The sequence below is a fragment of the Argopecten irradians genome, chromosome 6 (assembly GCF_041381155.1).
Source record: "Argopecten irradians isolate NY chromosome 6, Ai_NY, whole genome shotgun sequence".
Lineage (NCBI taxonomy): Eukaryota > Metazoa > Mollusca > Bivalvia > Pectinida > Pectinidae > Argopecten > Argopecten irradians.
The window spans coordinates 36,835,660-36,861,635 of NC_091139.1; the positions used below are offsets into that span (position 1 = coordinate 36,835,660).

The 25,976-nt window shown below is 36.3% G+C and overlaps 1 protein-coding gene across 1 annotated transcript; it reads left to right on the forward strand.

The window, feature by feature from the left end:
- The first annotated feature begins 112 nt into the window (after positions 1-112).
- Positions 113-25,976, forward strand: LOC138326495 (terminal uridylyltransferase 7-like). Its single transcript, XM_069272593.1, is given in 27 exon segments — positions 113-148; positions 2,593-3,434; positions 3,828-3,913; positions 4,367-4,483; positions 5,088-5,265; positions 5,610-5,750; positions 6,598-6,794; positions 7,056-7,169; positions 11,160-11,249; positions 11,622-11,793; positions 12,057-12,085; positions 12,283-13,095; positions 13,097-13,291; positions 13,293-13,430; positions 13,931-14,078; positions 14,311-14,397; positions 15,765-15,793; positions 16,526-16,537; positions 20,975-21,112; positions 21,621-21,734; positions 22,239-22,313; positions 22,600-22,771; positions 23,212-23,259; positions 23,802-23,890; positions 25,013-25,137; positions 25,648-25,787; positions 25,957-25,976. Coding segments are annotated over 26 exon segments (4,236 nt in total). The 5' UTR covers positions 113-148; positions 2,593-2,665.

A 25,976-nucleotide genomic window follows, 5' to 3' on the forward strand; every position in this document is an offset into this window, starting at 1 on the left:
TTTTAATTTTCGCTATATATTTGCAGGATAATTAACATAAATCTTGATAAGGATAAAATATTTTACAGAAAAGAAGAAAAAAAATCACAAAAATTACACCCATAATGCATTTTAAAGATGGCGGCGTCCATGTTTTGAATTTGTGCAGGTAGACTGAGATTAGATTTTGTGTGTTTTTGTCCATTTTCAATGTGTTTCATGTCGAACAACCGGCATTTGTATCTTTATTGATGATATTTTGTATTCATGTTGTCATAATTTACTATTTCCTCGCTATACTTTATCGACTTTATCTCATTTGTGAATAATGAATTGCAACTTTTAGTTTCGATTTACAAAAGTTACCTAGAAAATGTTTAGCGTATTCGATGTCGACTAGTTAGGTTCAACGATTAAACGTAGGTCATAGTTCTAGTTTTTACATATCAGGATACTTAAATGCAATCACACGTTTTGTAATTTACTGTGACTCGCAGTTGACATGCGTTTGAATTTGTTTTTGAGGCTGGACGTTTCGGTAACAAAATTATGAAAAGTCATTTCGGGACATAGAAAAAACAGATATGAGGATTTCCACAGGGTTAATATGAATCATGCACGTCATGGGAAGAGCGAAACTCTAGCTACTTGTTTATTTTTTTTTCTTTTTCAAGTACACTTGGAAGACATACTTTAAAAATAAAAGGATGTACTTTAAACTATAATATACCCTTGAAGGACCAATATTCGTCAGGGTAATCAAATCTTCCGTATATCAACAAACCAGAAAGAAATAATATGTACCAATTTTATCAACACAAATATATAATATTTTGTCTTACTTGTACAACAATTTGTCGATCAATTCGTTATTTATCTATCGCGATACGGAAGATTTCTACACGCCGGTCGCTGGGTGATGGCCGACACAATAGGGACCTATTTTCGTCAGGGGGGCTGCTTGGCTTATTACGAAAATTCGGGTCATTCCAAATAAATTTTGAGCAGCAGGCACTTGTGAGATCGTGTTTAAGCTGAAAATTTCTTGTTGTTACATCAATTTTAAGTCTTTAAACCTCTTGGTCATGGAAAGTGGCGAACACCTCTGTTTACATAGAAAAACATTATGTTTACCGCACCAAAAATTTCGGGTAAGTTGAATCGCCAAAATAATTTGCAATAACCCAAATACTGGGCTATGAATCACATGATCAGACACGTGACTTCTGGTGCTTTGTTGACATACTGCTGATCAGTGCACGTGGACAGTCATATGCTGACGGTAGGGTTTTAAAGTTTCATTTAAAATGGACTTAACAAAATACCTTCATTTTGGGGTATATTGCTACATTGTCTTTATAAAATCACTTGGTTATAGCACACAATCTTTTTAAAGCATGACAAATCTTCCTTGATCAAATCTGCTTTGGCAGACGACACTCTTTATGAAATCACGCGATAGTTCATGAGATATAAGCAAAATTGTCAACATGACGAAAAGAGGTCCCTGACGATTTTAGGGAACTTGACCATAATTTTAGGCAAAGCCTAGCTGAGAGCGCAGCAGTTAATGCCTTCTTTCGTTTGTTGATTTTTTTTTAACTGTGTAAATAAAAATAGAAATATGCCAGGTAAATAAAGGATTTCCAACAGTGAAAGAGTGATCTTTCCTGACCCATCAGTCTTATTGATGATGACTTGTGTTTTGTTTTTATTGATGATGGTGTGCGCTGACTAACTGAACTGCTACAAACTATTTATAGAATTATTTACTATCAGATACATAGCTTTGCCGAACTACTAGCATTGAGTTTATAATAAGAAAAACAATATTGAACACAGTATACTTTCACTCTCTCCAAAATATGTGACTGTGGCTACAAATTATATATCTTAACGTCATTCTCCGTTGCCAGGCGGAAAATTACGAAGTAACTGCTCACATAAAACGGCTTTTAAGTTAAGATTTAGAACAAAATATAATTGCCAGATTCAGGTAAGTATAAATTAGAAGGTTTATCTTTCACTGATGTTTTCATTTTGAAATTTTTCAAGTATGACTTGTTTGTAATCACGCGAGAGTGTGATTTTGTAATCTTGCGATGACTTCCGGTTTTTGAGAAAGTTTTCCAACTCTACATATATTGGATGATTTACATAGAATAACATTACCGAGACACCTCTATCACAAGAGTTCGCTGCGCTCTCTATGATGTAAGACTCACCTAAATTGTAACTAACCGTGATACAGGATGGTCTTTCAAACAACAACAGTAAACCTTTTTGGCGTTATATTTAATCCAAACAACAAGACAACATCAGAGTGTCTCCCCTGAAGTGTGAAAGGAAAGTTAGTAACTGACAGCAAGTCTAAAGCTGACATCTTAGTCAACCAGTTCAGCTCTGTATTAACAAGAACTGTCTGTAACATATTACCACCAGTAAGAAGATAGGTCCACGACAGCTTGGAAACCCTAAGCATTGATACAAATCATTGATACAAAATAACACAGAACATTGAAATTTTTTTTTCTTTCTTGGGTGACATTTAATTTGTTATACCAAATTAAGGTTTAATTGTTGTACAAGGAACATCTTCTCTTTTTTTTGTAGGAAAGATGGAAGACTCAGTAGCTGGAATGTAAAGGAAGATAATTAAATGAGATGAGATGTGAGTCTATATGAAATGGCAGACTCTAATCTATCCACTCAAGAAATTGAGCTAGGAATAAAGTCGTTGTTAAATTTCAAGAAACCAGAAGACAGTTCAGTGTCTGCTAAACCACCAAATAGTGGAAATCAAAGCAGTCAGAAAGATGATAAGGAGGAATCTATTGTTATCTGTATAAAAACGCAAGAACCTGCAATAGAAGGAAAACAAGAACCTGCAATAGAAGGAAAAATAAACGGTCAGGATGAAGGAAGTGACAGTGGGAGCAAGAAAACGAGAAAGAGACGAAGTAAAGTTATGGAAAATAACCAGGGAGGAGAAGTACAGCCATCCAAGGCTGGCTTGTCATCCTCGGATAGTCTCCTCAGCAATCCTTCCTCAAGTGACAATGAAAATAGAAAAATTTTGAAGGCAAAAAGGCACCTTAAAACTTCACAAAGTAGTGAAGCTTTACCAACAACTAAAGAACAGGATCAAAATAGTAACGCACAGGTAAATGTTGATAATGTCGAAAACAAATCTGATAAGGAAATTGAAGCAGTTAAGAAGTTTTGGGACTTGCCTGTTAAGAAAGAAAAGAAAAAGAAGCCAAAGAAGAAAAAGGCTGAGGAAGGAAAGTCTGCAAAAATGGAGAAAGAAATAAAAACCGAGGAGGGGAAATCAAATGACAACAAAGAATTGGATTCAACTGAAAATCAATCAAAGAAAAACAAGGATACAGGAAAAAAATCTAAAAGCACTGTCAGCAAGATAGAACAGACTCAACCGACAGAAGTTAAAAAAGGTACCTAATACAGAAACTAGTATAATTAAACTGTCATAATGAATGTATATGATTATCATTTAATGATATATAAACTTCACCATGTTTTATTTACATGATAAGATATGATAATAATTACATCAAACTTAGTGTTGACATGATCATGACTTAAATCTTTCATTGCAAGGTCTTTGTTAACGTAATGGTAAATGACAGTTTTTACTATTAAGCTTTTATAACCAGGGGACTCTTACTCCTTACGAGCCATTTTCCAATTTGGACAGATGAAAACAGATTGCTTTGGTATTGCTGTGGTAGTTAAATATTTCACATGTTTTTATAAATTACATCATCTGATTTGCTTTTAATCAAATGACTAATTTCTCCTAACTATTACATTTGTTTTTATTTAAGTACTAAGCAAAGAGGCGTCACCAGCTGAGTCCCATGCAGCATTACTAAAGAAATTGGAGGAAGATGGAATATTTCCCCTAAAAAAGGTTTGTGAATGATTTGTATTACAGAGTGGGTAATTAACATCTGCTTCTGGTCTTCAAACTATTACCTCAAAGAGATACATCAGTACACCTGGTATTGTTATTACAAAGAGACATAACATTGATACCTCTATCTCAAGGAGACTCAACAATGATATATAACTCTATCTCAAGGAGACATACCACTAATATATACCTCGATCTCAAACAGACATAACGCTAACATATTATACATGCTATTAATAAGAGACACAATACTGAAACTGATATTACCAATTACCATTACATAACCCCAATATACTGGGGTACTATTAAACCCATAGAAATGTGTCAGTTTTTTAGAAAAGGATGGACTTTGGTGGACAACTCTAATACATTTGTAGAAATATAAACTATATCATAAACACCATGTCTATATTTGTTTTTGTTTGATATAAAACATTGATTGCCTTACAGAAATCCACACGATTTGTACAAGCTAAGTTCTTTTGTCGTTTGTGTGACTATCACATGGATACACCGGCAGACTGTGACAGACACATGCAGGACAATAGACACAAGAGGAGAATTGAGGTATGCACTGTTAAAAATCCCCCATTCATATCAAATACATTTTCTATATCGTAACCTTTTCAGCCCACTATCATCGATATCAGATGGTGAGCTATTCAAATTGCCTTTCGTCCATGGTCCATCGTCCGTCCAACCTTCCGTCTGTTAACAATTCTTGTTTCAGCTATTTCTCAGAAAGTACTGAAGGGATTTCAAATGCAGGTTCCCCTTGGGCCCTAGTTGTGCATATTGCGTTTTGGGACTAAGCGGTAAACAAGATGGCCGACAGGCAGCCATCTTGAATTTTGATATTGAAGTTTCTTACTGCTATTTCTCAGAAAGCACTGAAGTGATATGTGCAGGATGTAGTCAAAGTTTGAAAACCAGAGAAAAGATTACTGTTTCCATTGTCAGACAGATCATTCTTTGGTGGGCGCCAAGATCCCTCTAGAATCTTTTGTTAAATGAATTGCACATTCTTTCTGTATTAACACATGTGTACATGTATTTCATATCAAATAAACATCTTGTAACTATTTCACTTATTTTCCATGCCTTAATTTCATACTCTGCTGCCCTGTTTTGAACCACTAGTGACAATCATAATGATGTTATATTATATTAGATTAACAAGATAGAGACGTGCCTGGAGAAGATGCCAGTGGTACGATCTGACCAGGTGGCGGCCATTGATAGTCTGCTGGATAGTATCTATACCCAACATGCCCTACAGCAAGATCAGCTAACCTACAGGGCCAAAGTTACCCAGGAACTGGAGGCATTTCTGCGTGAAACACAGCCTGGTATAGCTCCAGTTTATGTATTTTATTTCATCACAAGACTGTAAAGAAAACACTTATGCCTTATCTGATCTAAGACATTTTGATTAAGAGGGGTTTGTTTCTTATAGCTGGTTCGTTTGGTTCTGTTGATTCTGTGAGATAATTTATTTGAATCTATTATCATAACTTTTAAAAGGTGATGTCCTTTATGTTTCATTTGATTGATGGAGAAAGAAACCAAACGAATGAGAGAAAAAATTAACACAAACAAAATTCAAGTTTTATAACAAACAAAATTTAATGAGATAAAGATAATGAAAAAAGAACAATTCAAAATTGTTTCAGATATATATTCTTGTTTACAGAGGTGAGTGTTGTGCTGTATGGCTCTTCACAGACTGGGATAGCTCTGAAAGGCTGTGATGTTAACATGGACCTGCTAGTGAAGGGGGATGTCAGTCAGGCAAAGGCTCTCACTAAGGCTTTCAAGGTCATGAAGGACTCAGGTTAGTATAATGGTGTATCTCTAATGCATTGTGTTTCTCCTGCTGAGTCCATGGTGCTGTTTGTTTATGTATTAGTAAATATTTGTGAAATACAAATCATGACAATTTTTAAAGGCCCACTACCTTTCCGGAGCAAAATTTAAAGGTTTCTTAAAAACATTAATAACAAAAGAAAACATATATCTATGGCTTAAGATGAGGTTACAACACCAAATATATGCAAGATTTCCTGTCTAATATACGATAATAGTGGAGATTCATTTCGCTGTTTTGCCGTCTGGCGCAGTGATAGTCAACTACTATGCGGCATTTAGGACGACGGCGGGAAACATAAAACGACCCGCGTTATGAAAATTAACATTTTATTTATTCTAATTAAACAGTTCTGAAGGTGATGATAAGTGTGTTAGTAAACGTATAGTTAATAACTTCTGCGACTCTACAAAATTATTGATCTCGTTTTACATTCCTATTTTAAAAATTAAAAGCCGTTTCGGAAAGGTAGTGGGCCTTTAATACAGAACTAAATGTGGGCCTTAAACATCTTCGTGAAGGGTTTTCTTAAAACAACATACGCATTAAAACAAACGTCTATGGTCCAATCATAAATAAAAATGGTCAATTTATTATGTAGAGTTATCTACCCTTAGAAGAAGTATTGATTGTTACGTTATTATATAATTTTAGAAAATCACTTCTTTTGATGTTTTTTTTTTTAGAAAATTCTTGATGTGAAAAGTTAAAAATGGCTATCAGATGCTTTGGTTGTGATGATATGAATTGAGAAAATCTCAGAAATAAACTGAATAATGGAGAATGTTATTTTATTGTAATTTTGTATCAACAGAAGACTATAAGGATGTGAAGAGTGATTTCTCATCAAAGATACCCTGTATCTACTTCTCTGACCGCACCGGATCGTTACCCTGTCAGCTGACCATCACCAGGGCACTGGCCCCACAGACATCCACTTTGCTGTGTATCTACGCAGATATTGACCCTAGGGTCAGAAAGCTGGGAACCGTGTTTAGATACTTTGCTAAGGTAAGAAATATGTGTACAGTTTATTAGTTAAATGGGTTTAATCATTACTGTATACATATAGTTGTTTCATGTAATGAAGAGGACATTTTGTGATCTCCTTGTGATTACACATTAGTCACTTTCAAACAGCAATAAGCTATACTGGTTAATTAATTTGCCATTCTCTCTATTCTATTTAAATTAGTGAAGATGATCTTGACCACATGATAAAATAGCAAAATTTTATACCCTTCAAATATTTTATATCCTTTCCATCCCCAGATCTGTAAGATTGACAAACAAGAAGAGGGCACCCTGCCAGCCTACTGTTACTCCCTGTTGGTTGTGTACTATCTTCAGAAGTGTACCCCGGCTGTCCTACCTGTACTGGACCTGGTAAGTTGTGTACTATCTACAGAAATGTACCCCAGCTGTCCTACCTGTACTGGACCTGGTAAGTTGTGTACTATCTACAGAAATGTACCCCAGCTGTCCTACCTGTACTGGACCTGGTAAGTTGTGAAGTATCTACAGAAGTGTACCTCGGCTGTCCTACCTGTACTGGACCTGGTAAGTTGTGTACTATCTACAGAAATGTACCCCAGCTGTCCTACCTGTACTGGACCTGGTAAGTTGTGTACTATCTACAGAAATGTACCCCGGCTGTCCTACCTGTACTGGACCTGGTAAGTTGTGTACTATCTACAGAAATGTACCCCGGCTGTCCTACCTGTACTGGACCTGGTAAGTTGTGTACTATCTACAGAAGTGTACCCCAGCTGTCCTACCTGTACTGGACCTGGTAAGTAGTGTACTATCTACAGAAGTGTACCCCAGCTGTCCTACCTGTACTGGACCTGGTAAGTTGTGTACTATCTACAGAAGTGTACCCCGGCTGTCCTACCTGTACTGGACCTGGTAAGTTGTGTACTATCTACAGAAGTGTACCCCGGCTGTCCTACCTGTACTGGACCTGGTAAGTTGTGTACTATCTACAGAAGTGTACCCCAGCTGTCCTACTGTATTGCACCTGGTAAGTTGTGAAGTATCTACAGAAGTGTACCCCAGCTGTCCTACCTGTACTGGACCTGGTAAGTTGTGAAGTATCTACAGAAGTGTACCCCAGCTGTCCTACCTGTACTGGACCTGGTAAGTTGTGTACTATCTACAGAAGTGTACCCCGGCTGTCCTACCTGTACTGGACCTGGTAAGTTGTGTACTATCTACAGAAGTGTACCCCGGCTGTCCTACCTGTACTGGACCTGGTAAGTTGTGTACTATCTACAGAAATGTACCTCGGCTGTCCTACCTGTACTGGACCTGGTAAGTTGTGTACTATCTACAGAAGTGTACCTCGGCTGTCCTACCTGTACTGGACCTGGTAAGTTGTGTACTATCTACAGAAATGTACCCCAGCTGTCCTACCTGTACTGGACCTGGTAAGTTGTGTACTATCTACAGAAGTGTACCCCGGCTGTCCTACCTGTACTGGACCTGGTAAGTTTTGTACTATCTACAGAAGTGTACCCCGGCTGTCCTACCTGTACTGGACCTGGTAAGTTGTGTACTATCTACAGAAGTGTACCCCGGCTGTCCTACCTGTACTGGACCTGGTAAGTGTGTACTATCTACAGAAGTGTACCCCGGCTGTCCTACCTGTACTGGACCTGGTAAGTTGTGTACTATCTACAGAAGTGTACCCCGGCTGTCCTACCTGTACTGGACCTGGTAAGTTGTGTACTATCTACAGAAGTGTACCCCGGCTGTCCTACCTGTACTGGACCTGGTAAGTTGTGTACTATCTACAGAAGTGTACCCCGCTGCTGTCCTACCTGTACTACTGGACCCCTGGTAACCTGTACTGACCTGGTAAGTTGTGTACTATCTACAGAAGTGTTACCCCGGCTGTCCTACCTGTACTGGACCTGGTAAGTTGTGTACTATCTACAGAAGTGTACCCCGGCTGTCCTACCTGTACTGGACCTGGTAAGTTGTGTACTATCTACAGAAAGTGTCCTACCCCGGTAAGTTGTGTACTATCTACAGAGTGTACCTGTCCTACTGGACCTGGTAAGTTGTGTACTATCTACAGAAGTGTACCCCGGCTGTCCTACCTGTACTGGACCTGGTAAGTTGTGTACTATCTACAGAAGTGTACCCCGGCTGTCCTACCTGTACTGGACCTGGTAAGTTGTGTACTATCTACAGAAGTGTACCCCGGCTGTCCTACCTGTACTGGACCTGGTAAGTTGTGTACTATCTACAGAAGTGTACCCCGGCTGTCCTACCTGTACTGGACCTGGTAAGTTTTGTACTATATACAGAAGTATACCCCAGCTGTCCTACCTGTACTGGACCTGGTAAGTTGTGTACTATCTACAGAAGTGTACCCCAGCTGTCCTATCTGTATTGCACCTGGTAAGTTGTGAAGTATCTACAGAAGTGTACCCCAGCTGTCCTACCTGTACTGGACCTGGTAAGTTGTGTACTATCTACAGAAGTGTACCCCAGCTGTCCTATCTGTATTGCACCTGGTAAGTTGTGAAGTATCTACAGAAGTGTACCCCAGCTGTCCTACCTGTACTGGACCTGGTAAGTTTTGTACTATATACAGAAGTATACCCCAGCTGTCCTACCTGTACTGGACCTGGTAAGTTGTGTACTATCTACAGAAGTGTACCCCAGCTGTCCTACCTGTACTGGACCTGGTAAGTTGTGTACTATCTACAGAAGTGTACCCCAGCTGTCCTACCTGTACTGGACCTGGTAAGTTGTGTACTATCTACAGAAGTGTACCCCGGCTGTCCTACCTGTACTGGACCTGGTAAGTTGTGTACTATCTACAGAAGTGTACCCCGGCTGTCCTACCTGTACTGGACCTGGTAAGTTGTGTACTATCTACAGAAGTGTACCCCAGCTGTCCTACCTGTACTGGACCTGGTAAGTTGTGTACTATCTACAGAAATGTACCCCGGCTGTCCTACCTGTACTGGACCTGGTAAGTTGTGTACTATCTACAGAAGTGTACCCGGCTGTCCTACCTGTACTGGACCTGGTAAGTTGTGTACTATCTACAGAAGTGTACCCCAGCTGTCCTACCTGTACTGGACCTGGTAAGTTGTGTACTATCTACAGAAGTGTACCCCGGCTGTCCTACCTGTACTGGACCTGGTAAGTTGTGTACTATCTACAGAAGTGTACCCCGGCTGTCCTACCTGTACTGGACCTGGTAAGTTGTGTACTATCTACAGAAGTGTACCCCGGCTGTCCTACCTGTACTGGACCTGGTAAGTTGTGTACTATCTACAGAAGTGTACCCGGCTGTCCTACCTGTACTGGACCTGGTAAGTTGTGTACTATCTACAGAAGTGTACCCGGCTGTCCTACCTGTACTCGTAAGCTGTACTATCTACAGAATGTACCCGGCTGTCCTACCTGTACTGGACCTGGTAAGTTGTGTACTATCTACAGAAGTGTACCCCGGCTGTCCTACCTGTACTGGACCTGGTAAGTAGTGTACTATCTACAGAAGTGTACCCCGGCTGTCCTACCTGTACTGGACCTGGTAAGTTGTGTACTATCTACAGAAGTGTACCCCAGCTGTCCTACCTGTACTGGACCTGGTAAGTTGTGTACTATCTACAGAAGTGTACCTCGGCTGTCCTACCTGTACTGGACCTGGTAAGTAGTGTACTATCTACAGAAGTGTACCCCAGCTGTCCTACCTGTACTGGACCTGGTAAGTGTGAACTATCTACAGAAGTGTACCCAGCTGTCCTACCTGTACTGGACCTGGTAAGTTGTGTACTATCTACAGAAGTGTCCCCAGCTGTCCTACCTGTACTGGACCTGGTAAGTTGTGAAGTATCTACAGAAGTGTACCCTGGCTGTCCTACCTGTACTGGACCTGGTACATTCTCATTGATTAGGATGCTTAATAAACTTAATTCAGTAAGTTCTCTTTGTAATGTTGATCAGGATGCTTGATTAACATAATAGTGTACTGGTTGATAATCACTTGGCACAAGCATCCTTTTGATTCCCTTTGTACTGAAGTTCATATCCTATATTCAAGGTCACCTTCTATAACTTATAAGGAGAGTTCTGCTGTAAATATTTTACTCTGACACTTGAATTGATTTTAAGATGTAATATGCCAAATTGAAAAAAAAAAAAAAAAAAAAAAAAAAACCATGTCAAATAATGAATTGCTGCCTGCTGCCAAACACCAAATATAGCCATCTTTATTTGGGAGAAAACTCACTTGAATTCATAATATCCAAAACGGTATAGACACTGGATAGGCTGTGGCCTTGACCTTTGACCTTATGAAATTCTGGTGCCTCTTCTGTATTATAAATAAATGTGCTGTTTCTGTTTTCCAAGGGACTTGACGAAGAAGACAGTAAGTCACCAATGAAAAGAAAGAGGACACCTCCACCAGAAGAGGCAAACTTTTCAAAGATCAAAGAAACAGTTAGTATTTTATTCATATCTTGTTATTATAAAACTCAATTAATGTTCAAATAATTTGTGCCTCTGTGACAGAATACGTCTATGTACATGTATATGAATTATGAAAATAGAACTTTAGTTTGCTAACTTTTTTTGGTTGAAAAATATTTAGCTGATTTTCTATGAAATGATAGATTTTGTATGTATTTTTGATAGAATGAATTGTTGTTTTCCTGTTAGACAAAACTAAATATCACCTTGTGTATAAAGTATCAAGTTTATTAAAGGTATTGTGAACATGTTTAAAACAGCTAGATCTGACACAATGACTTTAACTCACTGCATAAAGTTAAAAAATGCACTAAACCAGAACTGATTACAATTTGATTCCAGGCTGCTAACTGGCGCACTAAGAACACAATGAGTGTTGGTGCCTTGTGGCTGGACATGATGCGGTTTTACTGCCTTGAGTTTGATAACAGCCAGTATGTGATCTCCCTGCGACAAAAAAAATACCTCACAAGGGCTCAAAAGAAATGGAACACAAAGAGGGTTGCTATTGAAGGTGAATAATCGACATATTCAAATGTGACAATTTAGTGTATTTAGGATTTTAAGTGAGTGTTCATTTCAGAAAAGATAGTATAAAGGAGTCGTTAAGAATAATTTTGCGATCCTATGTTTTTGAGTTCTTTTTTTGAGTTCTGAGTTTTCCCTTAAAACAACATACATTCAGTTTATACATAGCAGATCCTCATTTTCTCAAAGTGATCTCAACTATATGATAAATTTTAAAGTGATAATGGGGTTTGATTGCTTTGGTGTTAGGGTGTTCAAATACGTTTGAATTAAACAAGGTTGATATATAAAATTGGTTCAGATTGACGAGGTTCAATTATAGTTTGATTTGTAGGTTATTTTACCTTTACCTATTTGAAATAAGCTTATTCAGTGTGTGGAAATATTGAATTAAATTTCTGTTGAAAGAAAATCATGATTTGATGTGATTGAAATTGCTCTCCAAAAGTAATCATGTTGTATTTTATCTCCCTAGATCCATCTCTCCACAAAGAGAAATGCTGCTCGGTCTGTGACTAACTACGAGGTTTTCCAATATATCTGGGACTGTCTGAGGAAGTCCTACTACTACTTCAGTCTGCCTACAAACTACAGCAAATTAACAGTCCAACAGAAAGATGTACTTGAGAAGACCAGACTCAAGGCCAAGGCTGAAAGAGAAAGACAGACTAAGGAGGCAAAGTCGAAAGAGAAAGAACAATCGTCACAAAAGAAAAGCGTAGAGAAAGCCGCTGTTGAAGAAGATGAGGAGGAGGTGGATGACGATAACTCGGATGTTGTGATATTAGGCTCATCTGAGGAAGAGCTGGATGATGAAGGTAATGCTATTAAAGTGGAAGACAATGATAAGCATGATGATCGACAGAACACCAGTGGTGTATGTAAGCAACTTGATTTTACATCTACGCAGGGAACAGTGAAAACAGACAAGGAAGATATGTCCGAGGAGTGTGATACAGAGAATAGTGCAGAGAAGGAACAGGAAATTAAACAGGGCACTGATTGTAACACGAAACCTACTGGGGAAGACACGAGTAAATCAAGACAGCTGTCTCAAACAGAAAATACTGAATTAATTGACAGCTGCGGTTGTGATAAAGCCGAGTCTGTCAACCATTCTGATGAGAAATCCTCTAACATTCCTTCGGAATCAGACCAACACAAGGACTCGTTAGTGAGCACCTTATCAGAATTAACATTACAGGATAAAAAGGATAAAGATTCTAGTGAAGTGTGTATTGTTGAAAAATGTGAAAATTTGGTGCTTGATGATGAAAGTGTATGTGAAATCCAAAGTAAAAATAGAGGGAAAAACTCAAAATACAATAGCGGATGTGGCTGAATCAAAAGAGGAGGCTACAGATAATAGTCAGGAGGAAAGTGACTCAAAAGAGGATCAAGGTTCTATTAAGGATCCTGAAGTGAATTCGGAAGATGTGGAATGTTCTGTGGAGTCTGATTCAAAGGAAGAAGAATGTACAAAGAAAAACAAACAGTAATGAATCTGATTCCAAGAATGTACCATGTACTTCAGAACCGGAACACAATAGCCCAAATTCAGGAGTTGCTCTGGATCTTGAGTATGACTTTGAGTTTTTGGAGAAAAAGTTCACTGATGGAAAGGTAACTGTCTTTTTGACCAAAATTAGTTGGTCTAACCAGTTTATGTAACAATATTAAATATATCATCCTCTCTTCACATTTTTAGTTTTCTTCAAGTTCACTTACCTAAACATGTTACAAGATAAATGACTTCTGAGAACTTGTGTGTATCAATATATATATTTTAAGTTTTCTTTTACAAAGCTCTGTGATAATCAATTAATAATAATTTTATCCAGGACCCTGTGATCATCAATATTATTTTGTTATCTAGGACCCTGTGATCGTCAATATTATTTTGTTATCCAGGACCCTGTGATTATCAGTATTATTTTGTTATCAAGGACCCTGTGATCATCAGTAATAGTGTTTTTATCCAGGACTCTGTGATCATCAGTACTATTTTGTTATCCAGGACCCTGTGATCATCAGTAATAGTGTTTTTATCCAGGACCCTGTGATCATCAATAATAGTTTTTTATCCAGGACCCTGTGATCATCAGTGCTATTTTTTTATCCAGGGCCCTGTGGTCTTCTGCAGTATCTGTGAGAAGGAAGGTCACCTGAAGAACTCCTGTCCTGACGAGACACTCCCTGACCTCAAACCACTGCCTAAAATGAACAAATCATTTCTTAAAAGTCTTACCAACACAATCAAACAGGTTCCAAGTAAGTTTGGCAGTACAATAATGGATACCGCAGCCTCCCAAAAACATATAGACATTCACACACCACAACACTAGTTTGTAAATAAGATGTTAAATCTTATAAATCAAAACTAAATGATAAGATATTTTCCAATAGCATATACATATATATGTACCATTGATATTTTATCACATGTTAAGTAATTGTATATGTAGTTGTGATATAACTAAAGAACAGGGTCATTTTTCTGTAGGAGATTTTGCAGTAAAGGATGATGAAATGGAAGACAGAGACGATATCAGGATGGAGCTAGAGGAGTTTATTCAGGAGAGGTTCCCAGGTAGAGATATTTACATTATCGTAGTTATACTGACAATGTTGATGTAGGAATTTATTTATATAAGGAGTTCATAATCTTGATATTACCATTCTTCTTTCGGTTGCTATATAATCTATGTTAAAACAGATGGGAAATATTCGGCTATGAAATTCCTATCTGGTCAAGCATATAAATATTTAACGTTTCCGTTGCATCACTAACAATGTAAACAATAATATTTGTGCCTATACATAATGGTCAAGTAATTTAAAAGCGTTTTTTACAATTGTGCGGTTTTAAATTGCAATAGCATTATCTTGCTTGTTACAATCCATTTTTCGGGGAATTATATTCAAAAGCTAAATATTAATGGCTGTTCCGTATATTGAACTTGGTAACATCAACACTAGCACAATCATGAAATTAAAAAGATATACATAAATAGTTCAGAATTTCAATGATTGTAATGGAAATATAAGTTATAAGCTGTTACCAGATTAGACATACAGTTGATATGAAGCGCATCCGTCAGAAATATAAATATTCATGGCACACGAATGGGTGCTATTAATGTTTCTTCCGGATGGACTTCATATCTACTGTATGTCTAATCTGGTAACAGTTAATTTCTAAATATGCCGTAAGAAAGAAGTTTTTTGCTTTTTCCTTCTTATTTATTTTATTATTTCTACATTTATTTTTTCCTATTCTGAAATACATTCTGGTTTACTTCCGCATAGCGATTACCCCATTTTCTCAGAAACTACTGTTTGATCTCGAAACTTCACATACATATTCATTAGGGTATGGGATTGTGCATAAAGGTTTTTTTTTTTCCCAACCGGAAGTCCATTTGGCCGCCAAATACATTTCCTGTTTTCAGGTTTCGGTCTCCGATCTTGCTTCATTGGTGACGGGGGTTTTAAGGGATGGCGAACATCATGAAAACAAAAGAATTCCCTGGTTATGAAGATTTTTATATTCCAAGATGGCTATAAACTTCCTGTTTTCAGGTTTCGGTCTCCGATCTCAAAGAAAATTGGTATATAGGGGTTTTAAATGGCAAATTTAATGCATGCAAGGTTTTTGTAAAGATTTTAGTATTCCAAGATGGCCGCTGGCCCAAAGTTTTCATCAGGTTTCGGTCTTCTATCTCAATGAAAATTCGATAGAGGGGTTTTAAGGGATGGCGAACAACATGCAAAAGAGTAAAGATTTTGGTATTCCAAGATGGCCGCTGGCCAACTTCCTGTTTTCAGGTTTCTGATCTGTCTGATCTCCTGAAAATTGGTCTATGGGGGTTTTAAGTGATGGCGAACTCATGAAACATTTTCGTAAAGATTTAAGTATTCCAAGAAAACATGTGCTGGCCCACTTCCTGTTTTCAGGTTTCGGTCTCCGATCTCAAAGAAAATTGGTATGTATTTTATTAAGGGATTGCAAACAAATGAAAAACATTTTCGTAAAGATTTAAGTATTCCAAGAGGCTGCTGGAGAACTTCCTGTTTTCAGGTGGTTTTCTATCTCAATGAAAAGTGATTTTGGTATGACAGATAATCTCGGTTTTTGATTTTAGGGATGGCGAAAACAATAAAGCAAAGGTTTTCGTAAATGATTTAATTTAGACAAAAGAATGGCCGCTAAAGTTATCAGCTTATTATCCTGAATCAGCTTTCGATACAATTTAACTTTAACTGATCTGTGTATGAAATTTGGTCTAACAGATTTTACATTTTAATTCCATGGCGAATGCTAACATGTGAAAACAGACAAGGAAAGGATATTTGTAAAGAGTGTTTTGTGGCTGTACATCCAAGAAATGCTTCAGAGTTTGATAAGAAGGCCGCTGTGGAAATTTTTTATAAAAATGGTCTCTGATTTCAATAAAAATGAAACCTATAGAAAGGGCTATTAAGGATGTAAATCAATATGATGAAAATTTTAAAAATTGTCGCTGGGCAAAACTTCCTGTTTTCAAATTTTACAGCATGAAAATTGGTAAATGGGGGTCTTAAAGGGGATGCCATACAGTCATGATTACTGCCAAATCAATTTCTCTGAAAATAGCCATCTAACTGGTATTACATCATTTTTTGCGCATATAGTGCACAGTGAGCACCTTTTTCATGAGATTTGTTGCAATTTACAGGATAAAAAGGGGGTAAAGATTTGGGGGACTAAGTGTGTATAATGGTGTTGAACAATCAATTGTGAAAATTTATTCCATGCCTACAAATTAAACAATGATTTAAGTTATGATTTAGATCTACTGGTAAGATTTCAAAATCCTGAAAATGGCAGATTTTTGCAAAATATCCCTTTTTCGAACTTGTGACTGATTTGAGAATAGCGGAAACCCAGGTGGCTGAATCATTAAGTTAGTTTTAGAGCTCAGTTTAATTTCTTTGTTTTATTTACAATGCTGAGCTCAAAAGAGGATTTGGTTCTTCACACAATGGGATTTGTGAATTTAAACAGAGTGATGTTGAACCTATTTTGACCTTCATGGGAAGGCACTGGTGAGGTTGGTACTTTCTGATTACAGTATAATAAAAAGACACATGTGGAGTGTGTATGTACTAAAAGTAGAAGTACATGTTTAGCAGCACCCGTGTAAATTCAATATGTTTGTATCAATTTTAAAAAAGTTGAACTTTATAGGTTCCTTCAATCATATACTGATAACATATGTTTTAGAAATTTTTTGTTTTCATGGGACTTACTTCAAATGATGTACTTTATAATGTCATTATTTCCAAAAATGTGGAATCTGAAACACAAATGTTGGATCTTTATATTTAGCTTGCCTATAAATTTCTGTAAGATTTTGCTCCAATGAATTATTAGTTGCTTGACTTTCCATTTCAACAGCCTGGCAAGTTTTGTTTATCCGGAAATATCAACAGATAATCTTTTTTATTTTGTTTTTACTTGAATACTGTTTTCACCAGAATGCACATTACATCTCTGCCAAATATGGCCTTCATTTGATTTACTAAGGGTCTGAGACCCTGTGAACAATAATGAGGCGGTCACACAGAAGCTGAAGCAGCACAGAGAGGTCTGTACAATGTGTTTCCTATCACCACCGGCCAAGGTCCCCATCGTCAAGTTTCAAACACAGACGCAGTCGCTTGGAAGGAGACATCAGCTTTTATAACCGTGCCTTGTAAGATTTGTTTAGAGAACATCATTTTGTATAACTTATCTGTAAATTCAAGGGAGTCATCAGTTTGTATAATTTTACCTGTTAGATTCAAGGGAGACATCAGTTTATATAACTTATTTCTGTAAGATTTAAGGAGACATCACTTTTTGTGTAATTTACGCTGTTATAGATTTTAAGGGGAGACATCAGTTTGTATAATTTACCTGTTAGATTTAAGGGAGACATAATCATTGTTTTACTTATCATTTGTACGATTGAAGGGACACATCAGTTTATTATCCCCTGCCCAACGAAGTTGGCGGGGGATATACAATGGGGGTTCTGTCCATCCGTCCCTCCGTCTGTCCCATCCGTCCGTAACGAATGGTTTCAAACCGGAGCTAATTCTAAAACCAGTAGAGATCATTTCCACGAAACTTCATACACACATTGGTCTTATGGTCTATAAGTGTGCCTTTTGCTATTTTTAGGTTTAATTTTTGCATTTTTTCCGTAAAATTTATAGAAACATTCAAAATATCATCATTTTTGACCACAACATTTCTGAAGGAATTTACTCTAAATATTTTGTAAATCTCCTATCATGAAAAACTTTATATAAGATATTGGCCTTATAGTTTACATAGTATATGTACCTTTTGCTATTTTATCACATGTCAAATAATAAATTGTATAAGTAGTTCTGTAATCATAACTGCTGAAAACAGGGTCAGATTTTTCTGTAATAAGATTTTGCAGTAAGGACAACTGTGAAATGGAGATTATTTTTGGGATATCTTCATAGAGCACATAGAGGAGTTTATTCAGGAGTTTTTGTTATTTTGTTATCCATGGTAGTTCATTTTACATTATTTTTTACAAGGAAACATGATGTGAAAATTCATGGTAAAATGGTAATTTATTTACTTTGCAAAAGTTCCAGGCATCTCTGTGATATTCCATTCTTAAATGTCAAGGTTTGTGTATACCTATTTAATTGTTTTTAGCCAGATGGGAATTATATCCGGCTATGAATTCCTATCTGGTCCTTTTTATAAAATATTTTTAGGCCCTTCCGTTGCATCAGAACAATGTATTAAATCGCCTGTGCCCATAATCCGTCAAGTAATTTAAAAGCGTATTAAATACAATTGTCCGGTTTTAAATTTAAAACAATTAGTTCCATCTTGCTATTTCTTAGAAATCCAAATTTTCTTTTAATTAATTTCATATAAGCTTCCCCTATTACCCTAGTTCCGTATATTGAACTTGGGACCATCATCAACAAGATGATACATGAAATTAAAAAGATATACATAAATAGTTATGTAGAATTTTGTTATGATTTAAGAAAGTATAAGTTATCTTCTCAAATTTACAGATTATTTTTCTAGTTATTTTGCATATGCAATTGATATGAAGCTGATCCATCAGAAATATATGGCCGGCACACGAATGGCCATTATTTTTCGGGATGGACTTCATATCTACTGTATGTCTAATTGGTACATTTCTCTAAATATGCCAATGTTTTGTAAGGAAGAACTCAAATTTCATATATTAGTTGAGAATATAGAGTCATCGGTTCAAAATCTGGCTCAGATAGGATGCTCCATTATTGATGACTAGCAATGTGATACAAATGTTAAAAGTTATTATACATGGTCAAGTACCTACTAATGATTTATGAAGGGTGACTTTGTAAGTACCAGCAAACAGGCCAGTTACTTGTGACTATTTACCCTTAATTTTTATATTCCATGCCTACAAATCTTTAACAATGATTTGGATTTTCCTATTTAGACTTGGTTACTTTCATACCTAAAAAAAAAGTACATAATTTTTGCAAATTTCATTGATTCGATGGACCTTTGTTACTGATTTAGATTGTTTGGAAACCCAGGCTAACAATATTACATTAGTTTTAAGCTCATTAAGTTTCTTTGTTTAATTACAGTATGCTGAGCTTAATATCTATTTGGTTCTTACACAATGGATTTGGATTTAAAAATAGAGTCAAAGTGATATGTTGGTTCCTATAGGATTTGTGCCTCTTTTGGGAATCGGCCCACAAATGTGAGGTAAAAGTACTTTTATTACAATGTTTATACGTGATTTGTAAAGACACAAGTTTGTGACGTATGTACTAAAGTAGAAGTACATCCATGCTTTAGCAGCACAATGATGTAAACTCATTATGTTTGTATCAATGATTTGTTTCAAAAAATGAACTTTATAGCAAAAATCCCTCAACCTTTGACATTTTATACTTTGGAAACCCAACATACAATATTTCTGTTAGTTTTAGAGCTCATTTTAAGTTGTTTTCATGGGCAGATTACAAATACCAACTATTTGGTTTCATAATGTTTGGGATTTACTATCAGAGTCTGGACCTTGAAGAAAACCGTCTGGGAACCAAATGTTGGGATTTCTTTATAGTTTAGCTTGCACATGATAAATTTCTAAAAAGAAGTTTTGCTCCAGGATGAATTATTTGCTTGTTTCCATTTCAACAGCCTGGCAAGTTTTTGTTTATCCGGAAATATCAACAGATTTGTTTTTTTTTTGGGAGACATGTACTTTGAATATACTGTTTCACCAGAATGCATTTGATTACATCTCTGCCAAATATTAGCCTTGCCTTCAATTGTAAGATTTACTAAGGGAATCTGGAGTTCCTTGACAATAATTCAGAGGCAGTCACACAGGCAAGCTGAAGCAAGCATATCAGAGGTCTGTACAATGTGTTTCCTATCACCATACGTTTTCAAGGTCACATCGTCAAGTTCAAACTTTGATATGACGCATTGGATTTTGGAAGGAGACATCAGTGGACCTTGTTATAACCTGAGGCTTGTAAGATTTGTTTTAGATCAGAGGTACATTTACAGTGTTGTATAACATATCTGTAAGATTCCCATCGTCAAGGGAGACATTTGTTTGTAAGGATTTCAGCCTTTGTATAATTGCTTGTTAAGATTTAAGGGAGACATAGTTTATATAACTTATCTGTAAGAATTAAGGGAGACATCAGTTTGTATAATAATTTAAGGGAGACATCAGTTTAGATTTAAGGGATTTAAGACATCAGTTTGTATAATTTACCTGTTAGATTTAAGGGAGACATCAGTTTGTATAATTTACCTGTTAGATTTAAGGGATACATCAGTTTGTATAACTTATCTGTTAGATCGAAGGGACACATCAGTTTATATAATTTACCTGTTAGATTTAAGGGAGACATCAGTTTGTATAATTTACCCGTTAGATTTAAGGGAGATATAAGTTTATATAAATTATCTGTAAAAATTTAAGGGAGACATCAGTTTGTAAAACTTATCGGTGGCATGGTATTGACTTTTAGTCCTAATTGACCGGTCACCAGGCAGTATGTAGCTACCATTATTAGTTTTATATACATTTTGTAATAATTCATTTATATTGAAGATATACAATATTATAAGAGTTTTTGTTGATGATGTTTTCCATCTCCAGGCCCTCTACAACACCAGGATGATCCAGTTATACGCCTCCCTAGATCCCAGAGTACGATGTCTCGGCTACGCATTCAAGGTGTTTGCTAAGGTAAGCTTTATTCTCAGCTCTATCATTTGCAAATGTTCCCTTCATCTTTTCTTTGTCAAATCATAGATAAGTATTTATTTCTTAGATTTTATAAAGCAAGTTTTAAAAACTTTCTTTGTTAAAAACTTTTACATACAAAGCAAATAAAATGCATAATGATAATTATCTTGTATTAAAAAAAACTTAACACTTTGAAATATTTTAAGTCAAGATACGTTGTAAGATTTGAAAGAAACTATTTTGTTCTCTGTTCATTGATTCCTGCATCATGTCATTTTTATAATCATGACACCACAATGGCCGTATTGTTTTTATGACATATATATGTAAAACTATAACTATATTGACAAATTCTTTAGATTGATGAAAATAGGAATGACAGTTATTATAAAACTAAGTAATAGATTGATACATGATGTGATCTTATATGGTCATGCAAATCTTGTCACATAAATGATACAATATATATATTAATGTAATGCTTAAATCCCTTTTGGTTAACGTACAGATTTGTGAGATTGGTGATGCCTCGAGAGGAAGTCTGTCCTCCTACGCCTACATCCTCCTCCTTATCTACTACCTCCAGCAATGTAAACCAGCAGTCCTACCTGTCCTACAGGAGGTGTGTTCTCTTTCTGCCTGAACCGTTTGATATGACATTCCTTTCACTCTTTAATAGTAGTTTTCTTTTTATAAATGACCAGGCCTCGATTCCTCCAAACAAACTTTAGTCAAAAACTGACTTAAAATCAAAAGTATTCATAGTTATATAAGGTAAAAAAACTTTAGTTTTGACTTAAGTCTGAACTCTTGTTTCTAGAAATCGGAGCCAGGCCCTTGAATTCCTTACAGTTGTTAATCCTGGTATCTAAAATGGGAATAATTCACATACCATGTGACACTCTCGATAACGCTTGTTGCAGGGACTAATGTATCTATAGTGATGGAATGACGTTGTACAATGACATCCCACGCTAAATCATTTCAGCGGGAAAATAACAAAGAGTGACGTTCCATCACCTTTGGAGATACTAGTACCACACAAACGTTATCAGTATCACCTGGTATGTGAATTATTCCCATTAAATACAAATGTGTTGACACTAGAATTGTATCTACATTACAGCTGTACCCCGGGAGGAAGCCAGAGAGGATTGTAGATGGCTGGAACACGTGGTACTTTGAAGATGTGGATACATTGGTAAATATTACCTTTGTTTTCAGTGCAAACATTGTTAAGATGTCTGCTTGGTGGTAATATATATATATATATATAAATATTGAAATATGGAAATCAAAGTGTCTGGCAACTCTGAATGTCTGAATTTATATCATTGTGCTTACTTGGATATTCTTTGGTAACATTGTAATAACTTTTAACTTGAAACCACTACTTTCAAATATGAAAGCTGATTTCAAGCTCAATACCAGTAATTCTCAGCATCGATGGATAATGATACTGATTTTATTTAATTTCAACATTTCAGCCTAAAATTTGGAAGTGCAAGAACCAGCAGAGTTTGGGAGAGTTATGGTTGGGCATGTTTGTTTTCTACACAGAAGAGTTCTCCATCAAGGATAACGTTGTGTGTATCAGGATGTCGGAGCCTCTCACACGGTTTGAGAAGTTGTGGAATGGCAAGTGTATAGCCATCGAGGGTAAGTACAGCTGGTATAGATAGGGATTTAAGTTACAAGTGCTAGAAACAGTTTGTGAACGGTATAAGTTGTAGATTAAAAATCATTGTCATTAGTTTCATCACATTTTAAAACAAAAGAGTATGTTAATTTAAGGTTTGGAATTATACAAAATGAGATACATATTATACTTGTTGATTAGGCTACACTCTATACAAGGGTCTATAGCTCCCCTCATCTGGATTTATGTTTGATCTATATCCTAATTATTAAGAGATTCAATGTTTAGGGTATAGTCATTTTTTCAGAAGTATAATTAAATCCATGATTCAAATGGAGAAATTAGTTTTGTCTAGAGTTTTCAACTGTTATAAGTTCTTGAATGCTTAGAATAAATAACCTTTGTGTACAATATTGCCGTGATGTTGTGATATGGTAAATGACCTTTCTTTGTTTTTCAGATCCTTTTGATCTGGGGCAAAATCTTGGTGGAGGTCTATCACAGAAGAGTAAGTATTGCCTTCTTACAAATGGTTATTACCTTACAACAGTTCCCCTAAAAACAAGCAGCATATTGAAATGACTCAAAAATAGATTCTATTGATCTTTTCTGAAAGCAATGTTTTATATTTCAGATATATGTTTTTTAGTGTTAGGTTTTATATTTTAGCACTGTTTATGATGAAGTTTACTTTCTATTAACTATTACATGTAATTAAAAAACAACGTAATTTTGAAGCAGTGCACCTGTCGTATAGGATTTAGAAAGCTTTAAAACTTTGTTAGTTCCAGATTCAGTTATAGGAAACACGTTCTCTTTTGAGGGTATGAAGTTTGTGTATCCAGGTTTTTATGTACCCGCTATGAAATGAACTTATACTGTTACTCCTGTCTTGTTTCTCTTTTCTCCTTTCTGTCCTTTACAGTTTTGTCCTAGTCCTGTTATGTTCCAATGTAATATTTAAGTGCATGATTTATGTCATAGACATTTCTAACTCAATATGTTACAAACTTTTATCAACATTTTCTCTGTTATTTCCTCCATATCTAGTGAACCAGTACATTATGAAGACATTTATCAGAGGTCGAGAGCTGTATGGCACGCCTGCAGAATTACCAAAGTCTTGCACAGCTCCTGCGGTAAGTTTACTAGCCCACGTGCATGCTCCGTCATCCATCCTTCCGTCCGTTTACAATTCATGTTACTGCTATTTCTCAGAAAGTGCTGAAGTGATCATTCTCTAGTTTCACATATAGGTTTCCCTAGGGTCCTAGTTGTGCATATTGCATGTTGGGACTGATCGGTCAACAAGATGGCCACCAGGCAGCCATCTTGAATTTTGATAGTTAAAGTTTGTTACCGCTATTTCTCGGAAAGGATCATTTCCAAATTTCATATGTAGGTTCCCCTAAGGCCCTAGTTACTCATATTGCATTTCGGATTTTGGGACGGATCGGTCAACAAGATGGCCGACCAGCCGTCATCTTAGATTTTGGTAGTTGAAGTTTGTACCGCTATTTCTCAGAAAGTAATGAAGGGATCTGTCTCAAATTTCATATCTATGTTCCCCTAGTTGTGCTTATTGCATTTTGGGTTTGATGAGTCAACAAGCTGGCAAAAAGGCCGCCATCTTGGATTTTGATAATTTAGGTTTGTTACTGCTATTTCTCAGAAAGTACTGGAGAGATTTTTCTCTAATTTTATTTGCAGGTTCTTCTAGGGACCTATTTCTGCCTATTGCATTTTGGGACTGCCACCATCTTGGATTTTGATGGCTTTAAGTTTAAAAAGCAGAGAACATAAGTTTAAGTTTGAAAAACAGAGAAAAGAAGTTTAAGTTTGAAAAGCAGAGAAAAGATCCCTCTTTCATTTGTTAGACAAAGATCATTCTTTGGTGTGCGCCCAGATCCCTCTGGGATCTTTTGTTTGTAGTATAACTGCAGTGAACCCACAATAATCCGGGCAGAAATCGTCCAGAAATCTCACAATCTAAACAAAATATTTGAAAACGGATTTGACCATTAATTGACTAAATCTGGAAATCTGGAAACTTTGCAGTCCAGTTGAGTTGGGCTGAGGACACAAGTATTCGTATTATCCAGGATCCACTGTGTTATATTCTTATTTAAATAAAATTTTCCCAATTTGTGACATGACTTTCTTTCTATGGACTTAATAATAAAATGGTCATTTTTGTGACAGGATTATTTCCCTTCTTTTACTAGGGACTTATTAATATATTGACCATTTTTATGTGACAGGAATATTTCTTTGACAAGACCAAGCTGTCTCAAGGTGCTCCTCCAAGTGACCGGTGCTGTCGGGTGTGTAACAAGATCGGCCACATTGCCAAGGAGTGTCCAAAAGTCCTTCAAAGGAAAGAAAGGTGATTTCACTTCTCAGAGTTTGCTTTATTTCTGCTGTTTTATGTCTTTTGCACTGCAACAAGTGTACAGCTTAGGAAAACAATGTATAACTAATACCTATCAATTGTGTCAATTAGGTTTCAAACTCGACACCCATAGTTTATTAGCAGTATTAAAGATTTTAAGCTCTGTTGACTAATAATCACAAAAGATTTTCTGAAGTCAGTAAAGTGATCAATGAACATGGATTTAACTTTGTCTTTTATGAGTCACCTAACAATCAATTACTGTAAGTACTGTAAGTATGCATATTTTAGTCATTATCAAATCTCAGGGTCTTTTCAGCATAAATTTTGTTCTAGATTAGGATTGCACAAATGCATTTTCTCTGGATTAAAAGAACATTTATGTACTATGGGTTGTGAATAGAGAACAAAACCTAAAAACTTAGCTAATTACTAGTTCAATATCTGGTCTTTGTGCTTTCTCATAAATATCAAATTTGTTTTTGCTTTTTTTTTTTTATTCAGAGAAGAAAGAGAGAAATTCAAAAACTTCAGATCAAAAGATAAAAAACAACAAAGGGATGATGGTCCAAGAAATAACATGGAGGAACAAGGTCACTTCATGGACAAGAATATGTCTCAGGGGCAATACAACCAACCAAAAGGTAAGTATCCATCTTCACTGTATGGTCCATGTTTAACTGCAGGCATCTTGCATTTACTGTATCCCATCTTCACTGTATGGTCATGTTAACTGCAGGCATCTCGCATTTACTGTAAGGTCATGTTAAATGTAGGCATCCTATCTTCACTGTATGGTCATGTTAACTGCAGGCATCTCGCATTCACTGTAA